Genomic DNA, 16170 nt, shown 5'->3' on the forward strand with positions numbered 1-16170 from the left:
CTTTTGGGTGGCCGTGCCCCAGACGCACACTCGGACCCCGCGGTCCCGCGGCAGCTGCAGTGTTGGGGATAATTTAAATGGCTCTTACTTGAGAGGAGGCGTGATTTCCACGTTCGAGCGTCTTCGCTCCCCACCCCCTCTCCGCACCAGCCAGTGCGCGCCACCACCTGAGCCTGGCGAGAGCCGGGGCGCACGCAGTCTTCAGCCTCCTCCTTTCCGCCTCTGGGGGTACTTGGCTCTGAGCGGGTCCACCCGACGCCCCCCGGGAGAACTCTTTACTTTTTGTTTGGAAAATCGGGGCCATTTCTTTATTCATCCCTGGGTCTCTCCGGAGGAGGACAGGGGAGGGGAGGGCGTGCGCGGCGGCCGGGCCGGGGGAGGGGAGCGCGTGGAGGGGAGGGGACTGGGTGTAGCCTGGAATTCTCCGTCCTCGTGTTCCTAGGCTGGCGCGCAGAGTCTCCCCGAGATAGCGCCGCCGCCGCTCCCCGCGCCACCCCGTCGTTGGCCTTGGGGGTCGGGTGAGTGGGGTCATGACGCGCCGCGGGGGCTGCTCCGGGCCCCTCCCGCGCTGAGCCGGGACGCGGCCCCGCCGCGCGGAGCCCCTCGGGCTGGGAGGCGGCGGGGGGTGGGGAGGGCGCACGGGGTAGGGCGGGGTGGGGGCGGCGCGGAGGCCGCCAGGCTGGGGGGCTCTCTGGGCCGGCGCGGCCGCGGGCAGGAGGGCGTGTCTCCGGCCCGAGGGGACCCTCCCGAGGCGCGGCGCGGGACTCCCCGATGGTGGTGCCGCGGCTCCGGGAGAGCTCCGGGTCTCGCCTCCGCCGCCGCCGCCGCCGCCGCCGTCGCCGCCGCGGGCGCCACCACCGCCGCCGCCGCCGCCGCCGCCGCCCGAGCCCGCGCCGAGCGTGCGCCTCGCCCTCCTCCCGCGCCCGCTCTGCTCTAGGATGCTGCGGCAGGTTCTGCACAGGGGCTTGAGGACGTGTTTCTCCCGGCTCGGCCACTTCATTGCCAGTCACCCGGTCTTCTTCGCCTCGGCGCCCGTGCTCATCTCCATCCTGCTCGGCGCCAGCTTCAGCCGCTACCAGGTCGAGGAGAGCGTGGAGCACCTGCTGGCGCCCCAGCACAGCCTCGCCAAGATCGAGCGCAACCTCGTCAACAGCCTCTTCCCGGTCAACCGCTCCAAACACCGACTCTACTCGGACCTGCAGACCCCCGGGCGCTACGGCCGGGTCATCGTCACCTCCTTCCAGAAAGCCAACATGCTGGACCAGCATCACACTGACCTGATCTTAAAGGTGAGAGAGGGGCGGGCGCGGGCAGCCTCCCGCCCGTGCCGCTGGCGCGGCTGGGCTGGCTCTGCGCGGGGGTCCGGGCTGAGAGCGCCGCCTCTACCATCCCAGGCGGCTGCCGCAGGGGCTCCCCTGAACCGCGTGCCCCTCGGAGGCCGCCCGGAGCCTCCTAGCCTCCTGGGCGGGGAGCGTCCGGGTCCGGGTCCGGGCCCGGCCCTGCCCTCGCCACTGTCGCCGCCACCCCGGCAGCTGCTGCAACAGTTGGGGCGGCGGCAGCCACGGTGCTGTGGTCGGTGCGCTTGTTTTGGTTGCAGTGGTCTTGGGGGTGGGGAGGCTTGGGGGTAACGGCCAGGAAGGAACAGAACGAGAGGAGACATTCTGGAAAGTCCTGCTACTTGCAAACAAAGTATTATGCTTGGGGGCGATTCAGAGTCCCCTCTCCCATTCTTTTCTCCCTTCCTCTGGCCTTCGGAATGATGTGGGAAAGGCTGCTTGCAGGGGCCGGGAGGGGCCAAAGGAATGTGAGGCGGGATGCTGAGGAAAATGCCTCGTACCCACCCAGAAGGAAGTATGCTCCCTGGCGAGGACATGGGGCTGCCCTTCCGCCCTCTTCCCCAGAGCGAGGTGGCCATCTCTGTCTTCTGGGGTAGGAAATGATGTCTGTAATTCGCAGTTATTTCGTCTTTCACAGTAGCTCCCCTCTTTCGAAAAGCAGAAACTTCTTTGGGAAAATAGAGATTCGATTAATCCACTTTTATTTGGGTGCATTTGGGCGTGAGGATGAGGGGCAGAGGCAGAAGGGGGAGGACAGAAGCCAGACTGTGTGGCTCTAAGAAGAGCACAGGAAACTCAGCAGCTGGGTAGAGGGTGACACTGGTGGAAACAGGTTGTGCCGTCAGCCCGAGGTGGGAATTTGATGTGAAAAGTGAGGTTAATGGTGGTAACTTTCAGGAAGTTCCTAAGAAAAGCAGAGGAGTGAGGACTAGAGGTGGAAAAGTGGAGACCTTCCCAGAGAAAAGCAAAAAAGAGGTGAGAAGGTTCCATACAAGCCCCTGGTGGGGATTATGGGGCTTGTTTACTTAAGGTGCCCCTCTGCAGAGGGCCGGCAGGAACCAGTCGCAGCCAGAGCCCTGGGGCAGAGGCAGGAAAGGTGCTGGTTTTGTGAGGGGCTCGGGTCCAGATTTGGGATTATCGGGCCGGTTAGATTTCTAATCTACTTATGCCAAGGGGAGTCAACCAGTGAACCTGGGGAACTCTCTCTTCTTTTCCTCTATAGGTAACCCTTTATCCCTGGAGACCAGCTAATTTTTCTATGTTATTTTCCTTCCTCCATCTGTTGATGTGTTATCAATCAGCAATTAGTAGCGAGGGGAATGCGACTAGGGACTCAATGGAATCAGGACCTTCCCACGTTGGGTGGCTTGTGACATTTTTAATGGCACACACATCATCACAGAACCTTAGTAACAGTAGTCCGGAAATATTTGCTTTTCTTATGATCATGCTTCCAACATTGAAGTGTTTTTTGTGTGTGTGCCAGTACTTCAGTGAACATAATATGACACACAGAACAATACTGCTCCAAATGCTTGCCCAAGAAAACACGTAATAGTTTCATTGCAGGTTTAAAGAAACTATAACTTAGCCAGTCCCGACAGTTGGAAAAGCTGCCCCATGTTTTGATATATGATCTAGTAAAAGATGTTTCTCTCTGTATCCCCCCCCTAGATGATGTTTCCACTGGCTTCCCCCCCTCCCAACAAACCGTCACGCCACTGTGACGGGCAGTCACCAGTTACATTCACTCTCAAGGTTAATGAGACACCAACAGGCACATCAGATCTCTTTTCAACAGGATTGTTTCTCTCCTATTTGATTTTGATCTGTTCAGGACAGAAAACTGTATTATCTGACAAAGTTGGGACTGGAGAGAGAGGGAGGCTGTCTTTGCCTCCGTGGCTAAAGGGCAACTTTAAAGGACAGTGGTCTTATCAGTGAATTGTTTTCAGATTCAAGATGGTTTTTCATGTGCTAGGTGTCTGGGGAAAATCAAAACCAAGTCAAATAGTGGTCAGAAGCCATTTCTAGCTGATGGCTGTCTGGTCAAATGAATTCACATAGTTTATAAAAACTCAAACCTAGGAAACTGAGGGAATTGCCTTCAATTGTATATATCCTTTTTTTTCTTTCTACATCCAACTCCTATAGCGGGTAGGTATGGAGCTGGGCACAGAAAAATGGACCTCCAGTAGTCATGGAAATAGAAAGTGTGGGAATGAGCACTTATCATTATTTTTCTTTCTTTCCATTAGAGACATGATGAAGATTTGTCCTTTACAAAAGGTGTTAAGAGTGAAAGAGTCACTGTTTCTGCCCATACTAGTGTTATCCTGATACTTTGCTGCTGGCATCAAGGACGGCCCTGACAGCTCACATTGCACACAACGCCATCCGGCTCCTGCCCATTGAATGGCATCACATTTGAAACGAAGTGGACAAAGCATAAGCAGGGCTTTATAAAGGCTTTCGCAGGCCCCATTATGAAACCGGAGGACGTATGTTGCAGGGCTGTGTCACTTACTCCTCATAGTACTCTGCGGTTGTACCCATTTAACGAAGGAGAGCCTTCTTCTCAGGCTATTAGTCCAGCTACTTTTGACCAAAAATAGAAGAGGGATGATGACAAAAAGTGAAAACCCAGGTTGATTCTTTTTTAAATATACTTCAGAGTATCACAAAAAAAAAAAAAAAAAAAAAAAAAAAACCACATTTGAAAATCCAGCCTATCTCATTTGGAGGAGCTTTCTCAAATTTGTACAAGTGACATGGTTGCCGTACTCCGGGTCTGCAGCGTAGATTTCGACCCCAAACTATGACAAGGGTGACCATCCCTAGCAGTGGTTTCCTCTGAAGTCTCTGGGGCCAAGATGTAGTTTGGGGTGTAGGTGGGTGGGGCCTGATGGTGCTGGTAAAGGATCAACCATTAATTTCTGAATGTCTTTAAATGTCTTCGTTTCACTAGAAGATTAAATTTAGCTCATTATTATATTTTAACAGAAAATTCATGATGTTCATCTCAGAGCAAATTTCAGAGGAGTGCCTCATGAGCTTTCATAAATATGTTTCTTCTTGATCGCTGAAAATGAAGTGTAAAGTCTTGTTGGTAATTGACCTGGGGTGTGACCAAGACAGTGCTTGATTTATTCCAGAATCATCCATGTAGAAGGAAGAACCTGTTTAACCCAGTGCTTATAATAGTGACATAACCTTTATAGCACTCTATAAGTTATAAATGTATACGTATCAACATATATAACTTATAATGTATATGTATAAACATATAAATACAGTAAACACCTTAGGGTATAAGTGCTATGATCCCATTTTACAGATGAGAAATCGCCATAGAAATTAACTCACTTATCCATGGAAAGAAGACAAGGACAGAATCAGGGCAAGACAGGGTTTTGACTCCCAGACCAGTACTCTTCACTATAATGTACTGCCTCACATATGATAAACTACTTGAATGATTTAAATGTACATTTTTAAAACCCAAATGAACTATACTTGACTAAAGTCTCACACTCATCTCATAGTGTTGTCCTAACAGTAGTAACTGGATAATAAGGACATTTTCTTAACTGATTCTGTCTGGTGTCAGTGAAAATCCACATATAGAAACTCTAAATGCCCAAAGTAAAGCATAAGATACTTGGAATTAGCAATACACAAAGACAGAAATCTAAAATGTTTTACTGGAAATATCCCTGGATGATTGGATGAAGCTATTTCCTATGTGAGCACCGTTCAACTGTCCAGGTGGATTCAAATCCAATGCCTCACACAGTTCCTGGCACATAGTAAACCCTCAAGAAACAACTTGCCAAATGCACTTGCCCTAGTTTACTCAGACACTTATGTGATGGGTAAAGAAAATTCCATAGAAACTACTTTGACATGCATTTTCACAATGACATTTTTAAAATGTTTACGGCTCTACAAGCAGTTTCTAGTCCTTTCTTTTTCCAGGATTCTTCCTTCCTGGATAACCTCTGTAGTCCTATTAAAACGTATTTCAGTTTGGGAATTGTGTGGGGGCATTTCCTTTGTACACCGTCCTTTTCGAAGGACCCTCACAGGATAGTTTATTCCAAACCAACGAAGGACACATCCTCACCATGCAGACATTCTTCCACTTACTGGGGAATCTCACTTTGTTCAACTGTTGACTTTCTATTTCATTTAAACTTCTCACGTTTGAATACATTAAATAGAACTAGGTTGCAAAACAAGATTCAGAGAATTTAATTTGGGATTAATTACTTCAGGCTTCCCAAGAAGGGCAGCATAACTGCTAGGTCAGGGTCATGAACACATTGTAGCAGTATCCAGACCCCAGTGTTTCCAAATACTGCCTCAGCACTTGCAATCATTGTGGGAACTGCCATCATCACTCTCTGTATATAGGCTAAGGATCGGCACATTCCAACCTAGCTTTGAGGTCAGAAGGAGTTTTTATGTTTTTAAAAGATTGTAACAGAACAAGACAAAAACAAAGAATATGAGGCAGAGATGGCATGAGGCTCTCAAAGCCTACAAATATTTACTCTTTGGTCTTTTACATGAAGAAGTTCCCGTACTGTATTCCAAGCCCCTTTACTGGGACAATTACAGGAAGTTAACACTATTAAATAGCCTGGAAGGCAGTGGGTCTCACCCCTCCCCCCAGGGGACTCTTGGCAATGGCTGGAGACATTTTTAACTGTCACATCTGGGGGTGAGTTGCTGCTGGCATCTAGTGGGTGGAGGTCACAGATGCTGTTAAACATCCCGTACGCACAGGACAGCACCCCTCAGCTAAGAATTATCTGGCCCCAGCCCTGCTTGAAGAGGTTCATTTGTGTTTCTCTTGCTTTCTTAGGGTTTTTTTTCCCCAGCTGCACTGAGTACACAGAATAAAAGAATGCCAACAAGTTCATATGTTACAGAACTTGGGCTGGGGACAAATACTACCACCTCTGAGGAGGTGCTCTTTTTGTGAAGTTGGGCAGAGATCAGATTGTGCAGGGTAACCTTCCCCAAGATGCGGTTCTCCTGCTCTGTCTCACACCTCTGTCCTTTATGGTCCAAATCTCGCCGTAGCAGGACCCGAGGAACTGAATGCAGTCCAACTGCTGGGATGGCAAAGCTGAGGCTTGTCAGCGTGGCCGTCGTTGTCGGCAGGCCTGACCCGCCGTCAGCAGCAGTCACCCACGAGGCCGGCCTCCTCCTGACAGTGTGTGAGACCTCCCTGTGAGCGGTGGCCTGCTGAGGAGGCACAAGGCAATGCCTTGTTGCCTGGTCCATCTGCTTGGCTTTGCTGAACATTAAATGAAAAAAGAAACAGCTCGCCCCCGAGGAACAGTGGACCAAAGAGCCTTGGGTTTGGAGGCCACCTTCAAGGGCGTCTGTGCAGATGCTGGTGCTGGAATCTGCTCTTGCATCTCAGGGCGCTTTTCCTGGTGACAGGTGCTCTGACGACTCGAGCAGCCCGGGTCCTCCAGTGAGTTATTCTAGTGGCAGATAGTCTTAGAAAAGATTGAGCACGAGCCTGAAAGGGCAACGTGCGTGCATCTGCTGGGCCAGCCAATTGGCTTTTGCATTTTATCTTTGCACTAGGGGAAAATTCGGGACAGAGAGAGATCACTATTCATTCTCCTTTCACTTCATAGGTGTGCATCCCAATCATCCAGGCACAGTATTCTTCTCAGGTTGTCTGCCTCCTGAGCACATTTCCGTGGTGCAAATAGTATTCTCAAATGCCCACCCGGCTTGTCTCTTCGAGATTTGGGGAGCAATCTCTTACTTCCCCATGTGGATAAGCACTTGGGACAAATCTGGGTAAAGTGTTCATTTAAACTGAAATGTAAAACTAAAGCAGTAGTGTGAGAGGAAGGCCACCTTTTTAGTGACTCCTAGTATCTTAACAGATGCTCTATTAGAGTAAGAGAAGCATGATTTTCAAATCTTAACACCAAAACCAAACTGCTCAAGACTCAGCACACTTCTTAACCTCACAGAACAGCTGAGCATCTAACTGGTGATTCCTTACAAAGCCCGAGGGCAGGAGAAGCAAGCTGAAAGAAATTCGTTCTTCCCTGCCTGAGAGGGGGCAGCACCCCTTGGCACAGGAGCTAGGGAGGTACACGGTGCTAGGGATCTGGTCAACTCTGACTCAGTGAGATGGTGAGATGCGCCATCTGGTACCTGACTTTGGGGCTCAGTGTGAGCCCCAAGTGATACTCAAGAGAGGCTTGACGCAGACCTTTGAAGTCACCTGCTTGGTAGCACATCACAGCAAGCAGGCCTGTCTGCCGCCACATGCCCGGAAGGCCACAGAACTTCCGAGGAGTCCTGCCAGACTGATTTAATGACCAGCAGGGGAGGTGAGTAATCTCTAACCTTTAAGAGACCAAAAAAAAAAAAAAAAAAGGGAAATCAACACCAGTTGTTATTTTATATGGGAAGCCCTGAATAATGTGTCATGCCTTCAACTTCAGAATTCATATTTTGAACCAAAGGAGGCAATGAGGGAACCGGGAGGCTATTTTTATCTTCTTGCTCTCTAAGAAATCCTCTTGAGAATATTGTTTCTGGTATTTTCAAAGATCCCCACTGTTAGGTCTTCCACTTAAAGTTGAACTTGTGGGCTCCGAGTATGGTCGAGATGAGGATTTTAGTGCAAGCAGGTACCTGGTAAGGTGATACCCAAAAATCTCGGCAAGAAAGTGGGGACAGGAAATGAAGAGGCAGGCAGCCAGTCACAGGAGCCAAGTGTCCACTGTGGGCATCTGGGGCCCCATGTCACTGGGGAACTCTGGGGGACACTGTAGAGCACATGTCCAAACTATCCCACCTGTGGAAGAAGAAGCCGGATATTCATTCCCCAATATCCGGGGGCACTAAATAAGGGTTTGACAATTCCAGATTCCATATGTGTCCCTGTAACGGAATTGTTGTTTTATAAAAGCCTCAGGCAAAGAGTCGTAGGTGTTCAGAGCAAGAGGACTTGGCATGTAGAGAGGAGCATGAGCTGAGAGATGTATCTAGAGTTATACATCTCAGGGCTTAGGGCTCACATTCCTCAGGAATGTTCATCCCTTCACTCAACAAAATGGCCATGACCCCATCTCCATGAAGTTTACAGACAAGAATGATCCAGCGTAGACGTTTCATTATTCTTGAATTCGATTTGATCCACTGCCATTTTAAGGATTTCAGTTCTGCCACTGGATGGCAATAAAGATGATTCCCAACAGGGCCGGGACACCACGAGGACTCGGGGTTTTCTGCGCTAAACCCCCAGGTCCGAGTGGCCTGGATCCAGCCCCCCTTCCCTCTGTGAGTCCTAGAGAAGTCTGCAGCCTGCTTCTCATACCTCCACCTCCACACATGGACCTGTCGCTCTCCTCCCTAGAAATGCATTCATTCCTTACTTTGGGTCCAACTCACCTGCCTCCTACTTTATGAGGCCTTCCCACATTCGTGGCTCCTTCCCTTCCTTAAATCTATCTGGCTTTCGGCCATATCCACATTCCTTAATGCTTAACTATACATTATTATATAATTTGCTGTGTTGTCACGTGATACTTTCTCTTGAACAAGATTGGAAGCTCTTCAAGGGCAGGAACAAGGTCTCCTACTCCTAAATTTCTCCCAGAGCCTACCACAATGTGGAGTATGCGGCAGGTAGTTGATAAATTATTGCTGGTTGATGGCTTGTAGAATGGAAAATGTGCTCTTCCTTCCCTATTGATTTATTTTGGTCACACAAGAACTGCTAATTTCTCAGCATTGAAGGTGAGATTCCTTTGCCCATTTTCCCACAGGCTCCATGACTTTGCCAAATACCACAGCTGTGCCAACTCTGCCTAATTATCTCAAGGGGCAAAAATGCATCTCTGCTAGAGAACTATCACTAGAAGTGCCCCCCAAAATCTTTGTGATACTCAGCACCTTAGTTTTGTGAGGCCTGCATTATTGCCTTTTGTTTTGGTTCTTGCTTTGGTTCGGCATCTAGGCAGGTGCTTGTACTGAGTAAAAGATTACTGGCTCTTGGACTCTTTCATGTGCCCACACATCACCTGGACATCTTGTGAAAATACAGATTCTGATTGAGCCTGGGAAGACCCCCCCCCCCGCCAAATTCTGGATCTCTAACGAGCTCTCAGGTGATGCTGGGGGCCAGTGGGGCGCACTTTGAGCAGCAAGGCTCAAACTTCACTGTTGTGAACAGAATACTGCATTTGGGGTCAGAAAAGCCAAGCTCAGGTCCCAGTTTTCCTAAGTATGTGACTTTGAGTTAGTTGCCTAACTCCCTGAGAAGCAGGTTCCTCCTGTGCATTGACTGTAATATCACCCACCTCTGTAAGGATGCACCGAGACAAGGTATGTGATGGCACTGTGTGACCACACCCTTCCGCTGGGTGGATTAACATTTCTGCTCTTGGCCTTGAAAATGACTGTTATCCCTTCATGTGTGCCAGCGCTTCCAGAGCCATCACTGCCTGTTGCGTAAATACACATGTAAGCATTTTTGTCTTTGATCCGCCAGGCAATAATGGGTGCTCAGTCTACGTTCTTAATACTCAAATTGGCAATGTGTTGGCCTCTGATGACTCTGAGTCTCAACAGATGACTGGCGTCGTCCTACTGCTGAACATGCAGCTCTTAAGTTCCTAGGCAGGCAGGGGTCGGGTCGGGGGACTGACGGCTGGATTGCATTTTGCCTCATCAAGATGCTTCCTCAGAGTTCAGAACCTCATCTTCCTGCTCGACAGGGCTTCACACACAAAGGAAGCCTTCACTTGCTGCCCAGGGAAGTGTCTTTGGAATTAAAAGCTCTGGGAGGCCACGGGCCCCTGTTGGAAGGTTTCCTTCACCACTCCTCACAGCAAGCCAGACAGGGATTCTCCAGCAATTTCAGTGAGAGAGTTAATTTACATGACTAGAGTGTTTCCCTGAGAAATCTCACCGACATAAGTAGATCTGCAAGCACTTCAAAGGGAAAGTGTGTCCGGAATTGTCAGAGATCAGGAGAACCAGGCAGAGTGATCATCGTAAAGCCCTTTGAAACTGTGAAATGTAAAATTTTGCTGACTGGGGGTTTTAATCATTTAGGTCAATGCATTTCCCCCACCTTCTCCTTTCTAAAATTTCTTTTTATGGGGTTATAAAAGAAATCTATAATTATTTAGGATCAAAATCAAATCCAGCAAAGAAAATTCCCCTGCCTCCCTGGTTCTCTATGCCTGAACTCTTCAAATGGAACGAACCTCAGTGTAAGTGACAATTAGCAGTCCTTCTCAAATCTGAATATGCTTTCAAATTTCCTGGGAATTTTATGAACACGCATATTCTCATTCGGTGTAGGTCTGGGACAGCAGCCCTGAGTTCCACACTTCTAACAAGCTCCCAGGGCCGCTGCAGCTGCTGGTCTGAGGACCACACTGACAAGAGCGGTGGCTTGGGAGAAACCTTTGTGTATTCTGACTAATTACTCAGGGCCATTTAATTGCCTCCATTCTGTAAAACAGTGCTTCTCCAGCTTGAGCGGATCTCCCCTGGAGGGCTTGTCCAAACACAGATTTTGGGTCTCACCCCCAGAGTTTCTGATTCTATAGGTCTGAGGTGGGGCCTGAGGATTTGCATTTCTAACAGGTTCCCAAGATGATGCTGTTCCTGCCGGTCCAGGGAACACACTTTGAGAGCCACTTCTATAATGCATCTTAGTAATTAGCTGCCAGGTCTAATTCCAAAACTACAGTCTCCCTCTGTGTAGAACTTGGTCCACATATATAGGCAGGGTGCAAAATATATTTGCCCAGCAGTTAATTCTGAACAAGAGTGTAACAGCTGTTGTGCAAAGGGAACTACGTAAGTCCAACCCTTTTAAGTCTGCAGTTCAAGGCGAGCATATTGGGCAGAGGGGCCGGCTCTACTGCCTGTCTCCAGGGGCTGGAGGCTAGAAGAAGATGGCTGAACAGAAGAAAGGATGCTCTAAGATGGAATGGGGGAGAGATAAGCTCCCTACCCACACACACATCTACACTGTGGATGTTGTTGCTACCATCACTGTGCGATTGCCAAGGCTTCCAGAATTTCTCCCAAAGACTTCCCACACAGGGTGACCTGCCATTTGCCTTTGTAGAAAGTCTCTTTACATCAAACCAGAAGGTGCAGTGGGTACACAGAGGAGCTGCACGTTGCATTTTTGAGACCAGGACCCAGCTCTGTGGTTGCCAGAGGTGAGGTGTCCGCAGCGAGGGCCCTGGCAGCTAAAGTTCAGTTTCAACTACTGTCTGATGTCAGTGATGTTAAAGAGAGGTAAAGTAGAACTGGAGTGAAGTTCAGTAAGTGCTGGTTTGGGCATAGTGGAAATAAGTATTTCAGAGCCCCAAAGTTCTGGGTTTGAGGCTGTGAACCATTAATGTGTCCTTGATCAAGTCACTTAACTTGAGTCAATTTCCTCACCCATAAAAGGGGACCAGCAATATCATCACGGGGTAAGAAGATAAAAGGAGATACATATGTAAACAAAATTCATAAAGTGCAAAGTGCCTAAAGCCACACAAATTGCAGAGTATCTGCAATGAATGCATGTTTGTCCAGAGCAAGAGAACAAGCCTCTGAGGATTCCCAAGGGAAAAGAACAAGCACCAGAATCAATTCACATGTTTCACATCACCATCTCCTTTTGTAAAAAGTACCCGTAGGGTCTGTGACTACCTTTCGTTAACCAAAAGCTTTGCTGACATGGCCTTAGACTCCCAGATAGTGTAATATTACATCTGTCTCTATTTTCACTTTGAATGACCCAAGGAAAATTAAAAAATAGCGTATCTGTTCATCCACTTGTTTATACTTCTAAAGCCTTAAACCCGCACTGTCCAATTCAGAAGCCACTAGCCATGTGTAGCTATTTAATTTAAATTTAAATTAACAAAATTAAAAATTCCTTCCCTCAGTTGCAATAGCCACTTTTCAAATGCTCAATAGCCACATGTGCCTGTAATGGACAGAACAGGTAAAGAATATTTTCATCATCAGAGAAAGTTCTAGTCAACAGTACTGCTTTTCACAGATAAATAACTGATACATCATAGGGCTTAATTAATAAGCAATGGAATAAAGATTCAAACACAGGACCAGCTTCTAAATCATCATTTAAAAACAACTACACCAGACTGCCGCCATGAAATACAGAAATACATGAGTGAGGCGTGCCCCCCCCCCCCCCCCCCGTGTCTGATGGCCTTGAGGCAGTATTTCAATCAGTATCAGAGTAAGGGCGGGGTGGGGGGGAAATCCTGCAGTATCGCCTTCAACATGTAAAGAGTTTGGAAGTGGTCCCGCCCACCCTTACACAAAGAAAAACATAGACAAACTGAAAATCAATGACTTCTCTTGGACATATCAAAGAACTGAGGTCACAAGGAAACTGTCATCCCAAAATCTGTAGAGGCAGACACATCCAGAGAGACATAGACATAATCTGCTTACCTGAAGCAGAAGGCTCTGGTAGAAACACTTACATGGTAATTTTGACAAATCGATGGAACCATGAGTGTAGAGTAGCATGAGACTCCTGGGAGCTGCGGTCACTGTCTTTAAAGGGAGAGGAATCAGGAGGCCCACACTTTCTTGGGCTTCACTTCCAGAAACCCCACCAGATTCCAAGGTGAAGGTCTATCAGGGAGAGGTGGAAGAGTAATCATTGTGATGAAAACCACCCAGTTTCCTCCATAAGAAAGGCCTACTGTCTAGAGAAGATTTTGCTAGAGAGCAATTCTGAAACTTTGTCCTAGGTTCCTGCCCACTGAAGCCCCCTTCAGCCTTTCTGTCTCACCTAAGTGGGGGAAAAGAGTTCACAGGTGTCAGGACGTCAAGGAAATAGACCAGGGAAGGAAGTAGGGGATGGGGAAAAAACTTTACCCCTGGAGAAATATTTGTGAAAGTCACAGCCCCAAAACACACAGGCCCACTTAAAGACTGAGATTTCATCAGGAGATTATATAGCATTTGCTGTCCCTAAATCTTACCATATCAACAAGGTTCCAGTATAATGGTGGATTATAGCTGCAAGACACAAACTCTCTCCGTGAAGGAGTACACAGGGAAGCCCGAAGTCAAGAGAATAAACAAAAACAATGATGATGGGGGAGTTTGAAGCTTTTGGTACATATACTCACAGCAAACATGAAATACATCCCAACTCCCCTAGAGTAACATAAGTCCTCACTATAAAGGCCTGTTTACCTCAGTTGATATTAACTGAGACATGTCCAGATTTGGAAAAGAAAATTGTATGGCATGCCAAAAGAAAAAAATATATAGTCCAAAGAGACAAAGGAAGCATCAGTACCATACTCAGATATGACACAGATGTTAGAATTATCAGACAGGAAGTTTAAAATAACTATCATTAATATGTTATGGGCTTTAATGGAAAAAGCAGACATTAAGAACAAATAAATGATATAAGTAGAGAGATGGAAACTCTCAGGATGAATCACAAGGAAACGCTAGAAACTGAACCTGTAGCAGAAATGAAGAATGGTTTTGATGGACTCACAGTAGGCTCAACACCACCCAGGAAGGAATCAGTGAGCTTGAGTACAAGGTAACAGAAACTTCACAAACTGAAGCACAAAGAGATATAAGAGTGAAAACATCTCAGAACATACAAGAATTGTAGGATAATATCAAAATATACACACAATTAGAATGCCAAAAGGACAAGAGAAAATGCAGCAGAAGAAATATTTAAAGTAACAATGGCCAAGAACTTTCCAAAATTAATGATGGACACAAAACTACAGATCCAGGTAGCTCAGAGAGCACCAAGGGGATAAGTACCCATAAAACCACACTTAGGCATATCATATTCAAACCACAGAAAACCAAAAACAAAGAGGAAATCTTGAAGGAGCCAGGTAGGAGTGGGGTTGGGGGGAAACACTGTGCATATAGAGAAACAAGGACAAGAATTCCATCAGACTTCTCATCAGAAACCGCACAAGCAGGAAGACAGTGGAATGAAATATTTATAAATAGTTGAAAGGAGAAAAATCTCACCAGCCTAAAATTCTATATCCAGCAAAACTATGCTTCAAAGTGCAGGAGATATAAAAAAAAAATTTCTCAGACAAAAAGTGAAAGAATTCACTGCCTGCAGACTTGTCCCGTAAGAATGTTGTTCAAGCAAAAGAAAAATTATATGGGTCAAAAACTCAGATCTATTATGTGAATGTTAAAAAAGGAATAAAAGGTAAAATAAAATCTTTTTAGTTTTCTTATTCTTTTTTTTTTAGTTTTCTTATTCGTAATTGATCTAAAAGATAACTATTTAAAGCAATAAAAGTAACAATGTATTATGTGATTATAACATACAGATTAAGTGGAATAAATGTCAGCCATGTCACCAGGGACAGGAGGGAGGAATTGAAAATACTCTCTTATAACCCAACTATACTACACATGCAGCATTACAGTATTATTTGAAGGTGCACTTAGATTAGGTGTAAATAGATGTTGTAAGTACTAGGGCAACCACTAAACATTTTTTTTTTAATTTTTTTTTTAACGTTTTTTTTTTATTTATTCTTGAGACAGAGAGAGACAGAGCACGAACGGGGGATGGGCAGAGAGAGAGGGAGACACAGAATCGGAAGCAGGCTCCAGGCTCCGAGCCATCAGCCCAGAGCCCGACGCAGGGCTCGAACTCACGGACCGCGAGATCGTGACCTGGCTGAAGTCGGACGCTTAACCGACTGAGCCACCCAGGCGCCCCTAAACATTTTTTTTGAAAGAAGTAAAATTGATATGTCAAGGGAAGAGATAAAAAGAAAAAACTTAATTATCAAAACCAGATAAGACAGAAAAAGAAGGGGGAAAAGAAAGAACAAAGGAAACAAATAGAGAGCAGTTACAACCACAGTACATATTAATCCAATTGTATCAAAAATTACTTTAAATGTGAATGCTATCAATATACTGATTAAAAGACAGTGACTGTCAGAGTGGACTAAGAAAAAACAAGACCCAACTCTATGTTGTCTATAAGAAACCCACTTTAAATATAAAGACTTAGAGAGGTTAAAACTAAATGGATAGAGGAAGCTATACCATGTTAACACTAATCAACATACAGAAGGAGTAACTATATTAATTTCAGATATGGCTGACTTCAGAACAAGGAAAATTATCAAGAATTAAGAGAGCATTATATAATGATAAAGGGATTGATTCTCCAAAAGGACATTAGATGCTAAACATGTCTGCACCTAACAACAGAGCATTAAAGTACATGATAGAACAGAACTGAAAGGAGAAAGAGACAAACTCACTATTCTAGTTGGAGACTTCAACATTTCCTCTGTCATTGACAGGGCAAGCGGGCAGAAAATCGGTGGGGATACAGATGACTTAGAAGGAAGGGGCAGGATGTCTTACATTCTGAGGAGAGTCATGATCCAATTTTTATAAGGATAGCTCATAGAAGTGTAGGGGTTAAGTTGCAGCAGCAAGATACTGGCGACAGAGAAATCCCCTCCTCCACCCAGGGAAATGTTTTATGTAAGCAGGAGGCTTTTAGTAGGATAGCTATAGAAGAAAAGAGGAGATAGGTTAGGCCACCATTTTCCAAAACGTGTTTTAGGAAAGTTTCCCTTGATGTTGCCAAAAAAATAATAATAATAAAATAAAAAAAAATAAAAGGGTTCTGTGACTAAATACCTTTGGGAAACAATGTTTATGGTATCTCAGTATCAGATCCCCTGTATTGAATGCACATTAGCTGCACATTAGCATATCAAAGGTTTTTAAAAGTTACTCTTAAAGAAAT

At 46.3% G+C, this 16170-nt stretch overlaps 1 protein-coding gene across 1 annotated transcript in view; it reads left to right on the forward strand.

Annotated features, from left to right (window-relative positions):
* Nucleotides 1–938: 938 nt before the first annotated feature.
* The window catches only part of PTCHD1 (patched domain containing 1), a 51383-nt gene continuing 36151 nt past the window's right edge, over nucleotides 939–16170 (forward strand). Inside the window, exon 1 of the mRNA XM_032592253.1 lies at nucleotides 939–1289. Coding sequence (XP_032448144.1) covers nucleotides 939–1289 — 351 coding nt within the window. The remainder of the gene's footprint in view (nucleotides 1290–16170) is intronic.

The sequence above is a fragment of the Lynx canadensis genome, chromosome X, assembly GCF_007474595.2.
Source record: "Lynx canadensis isolate LIC74 chromosome X, mLynCan4.pri.v2, whole genome shotgun sequence".
Lineage (NCBI taxonomy): Eukaryota > Metazoa > Chordata > Mammalia > Carnivora > Felidae > Lynx > Lynx canadensis.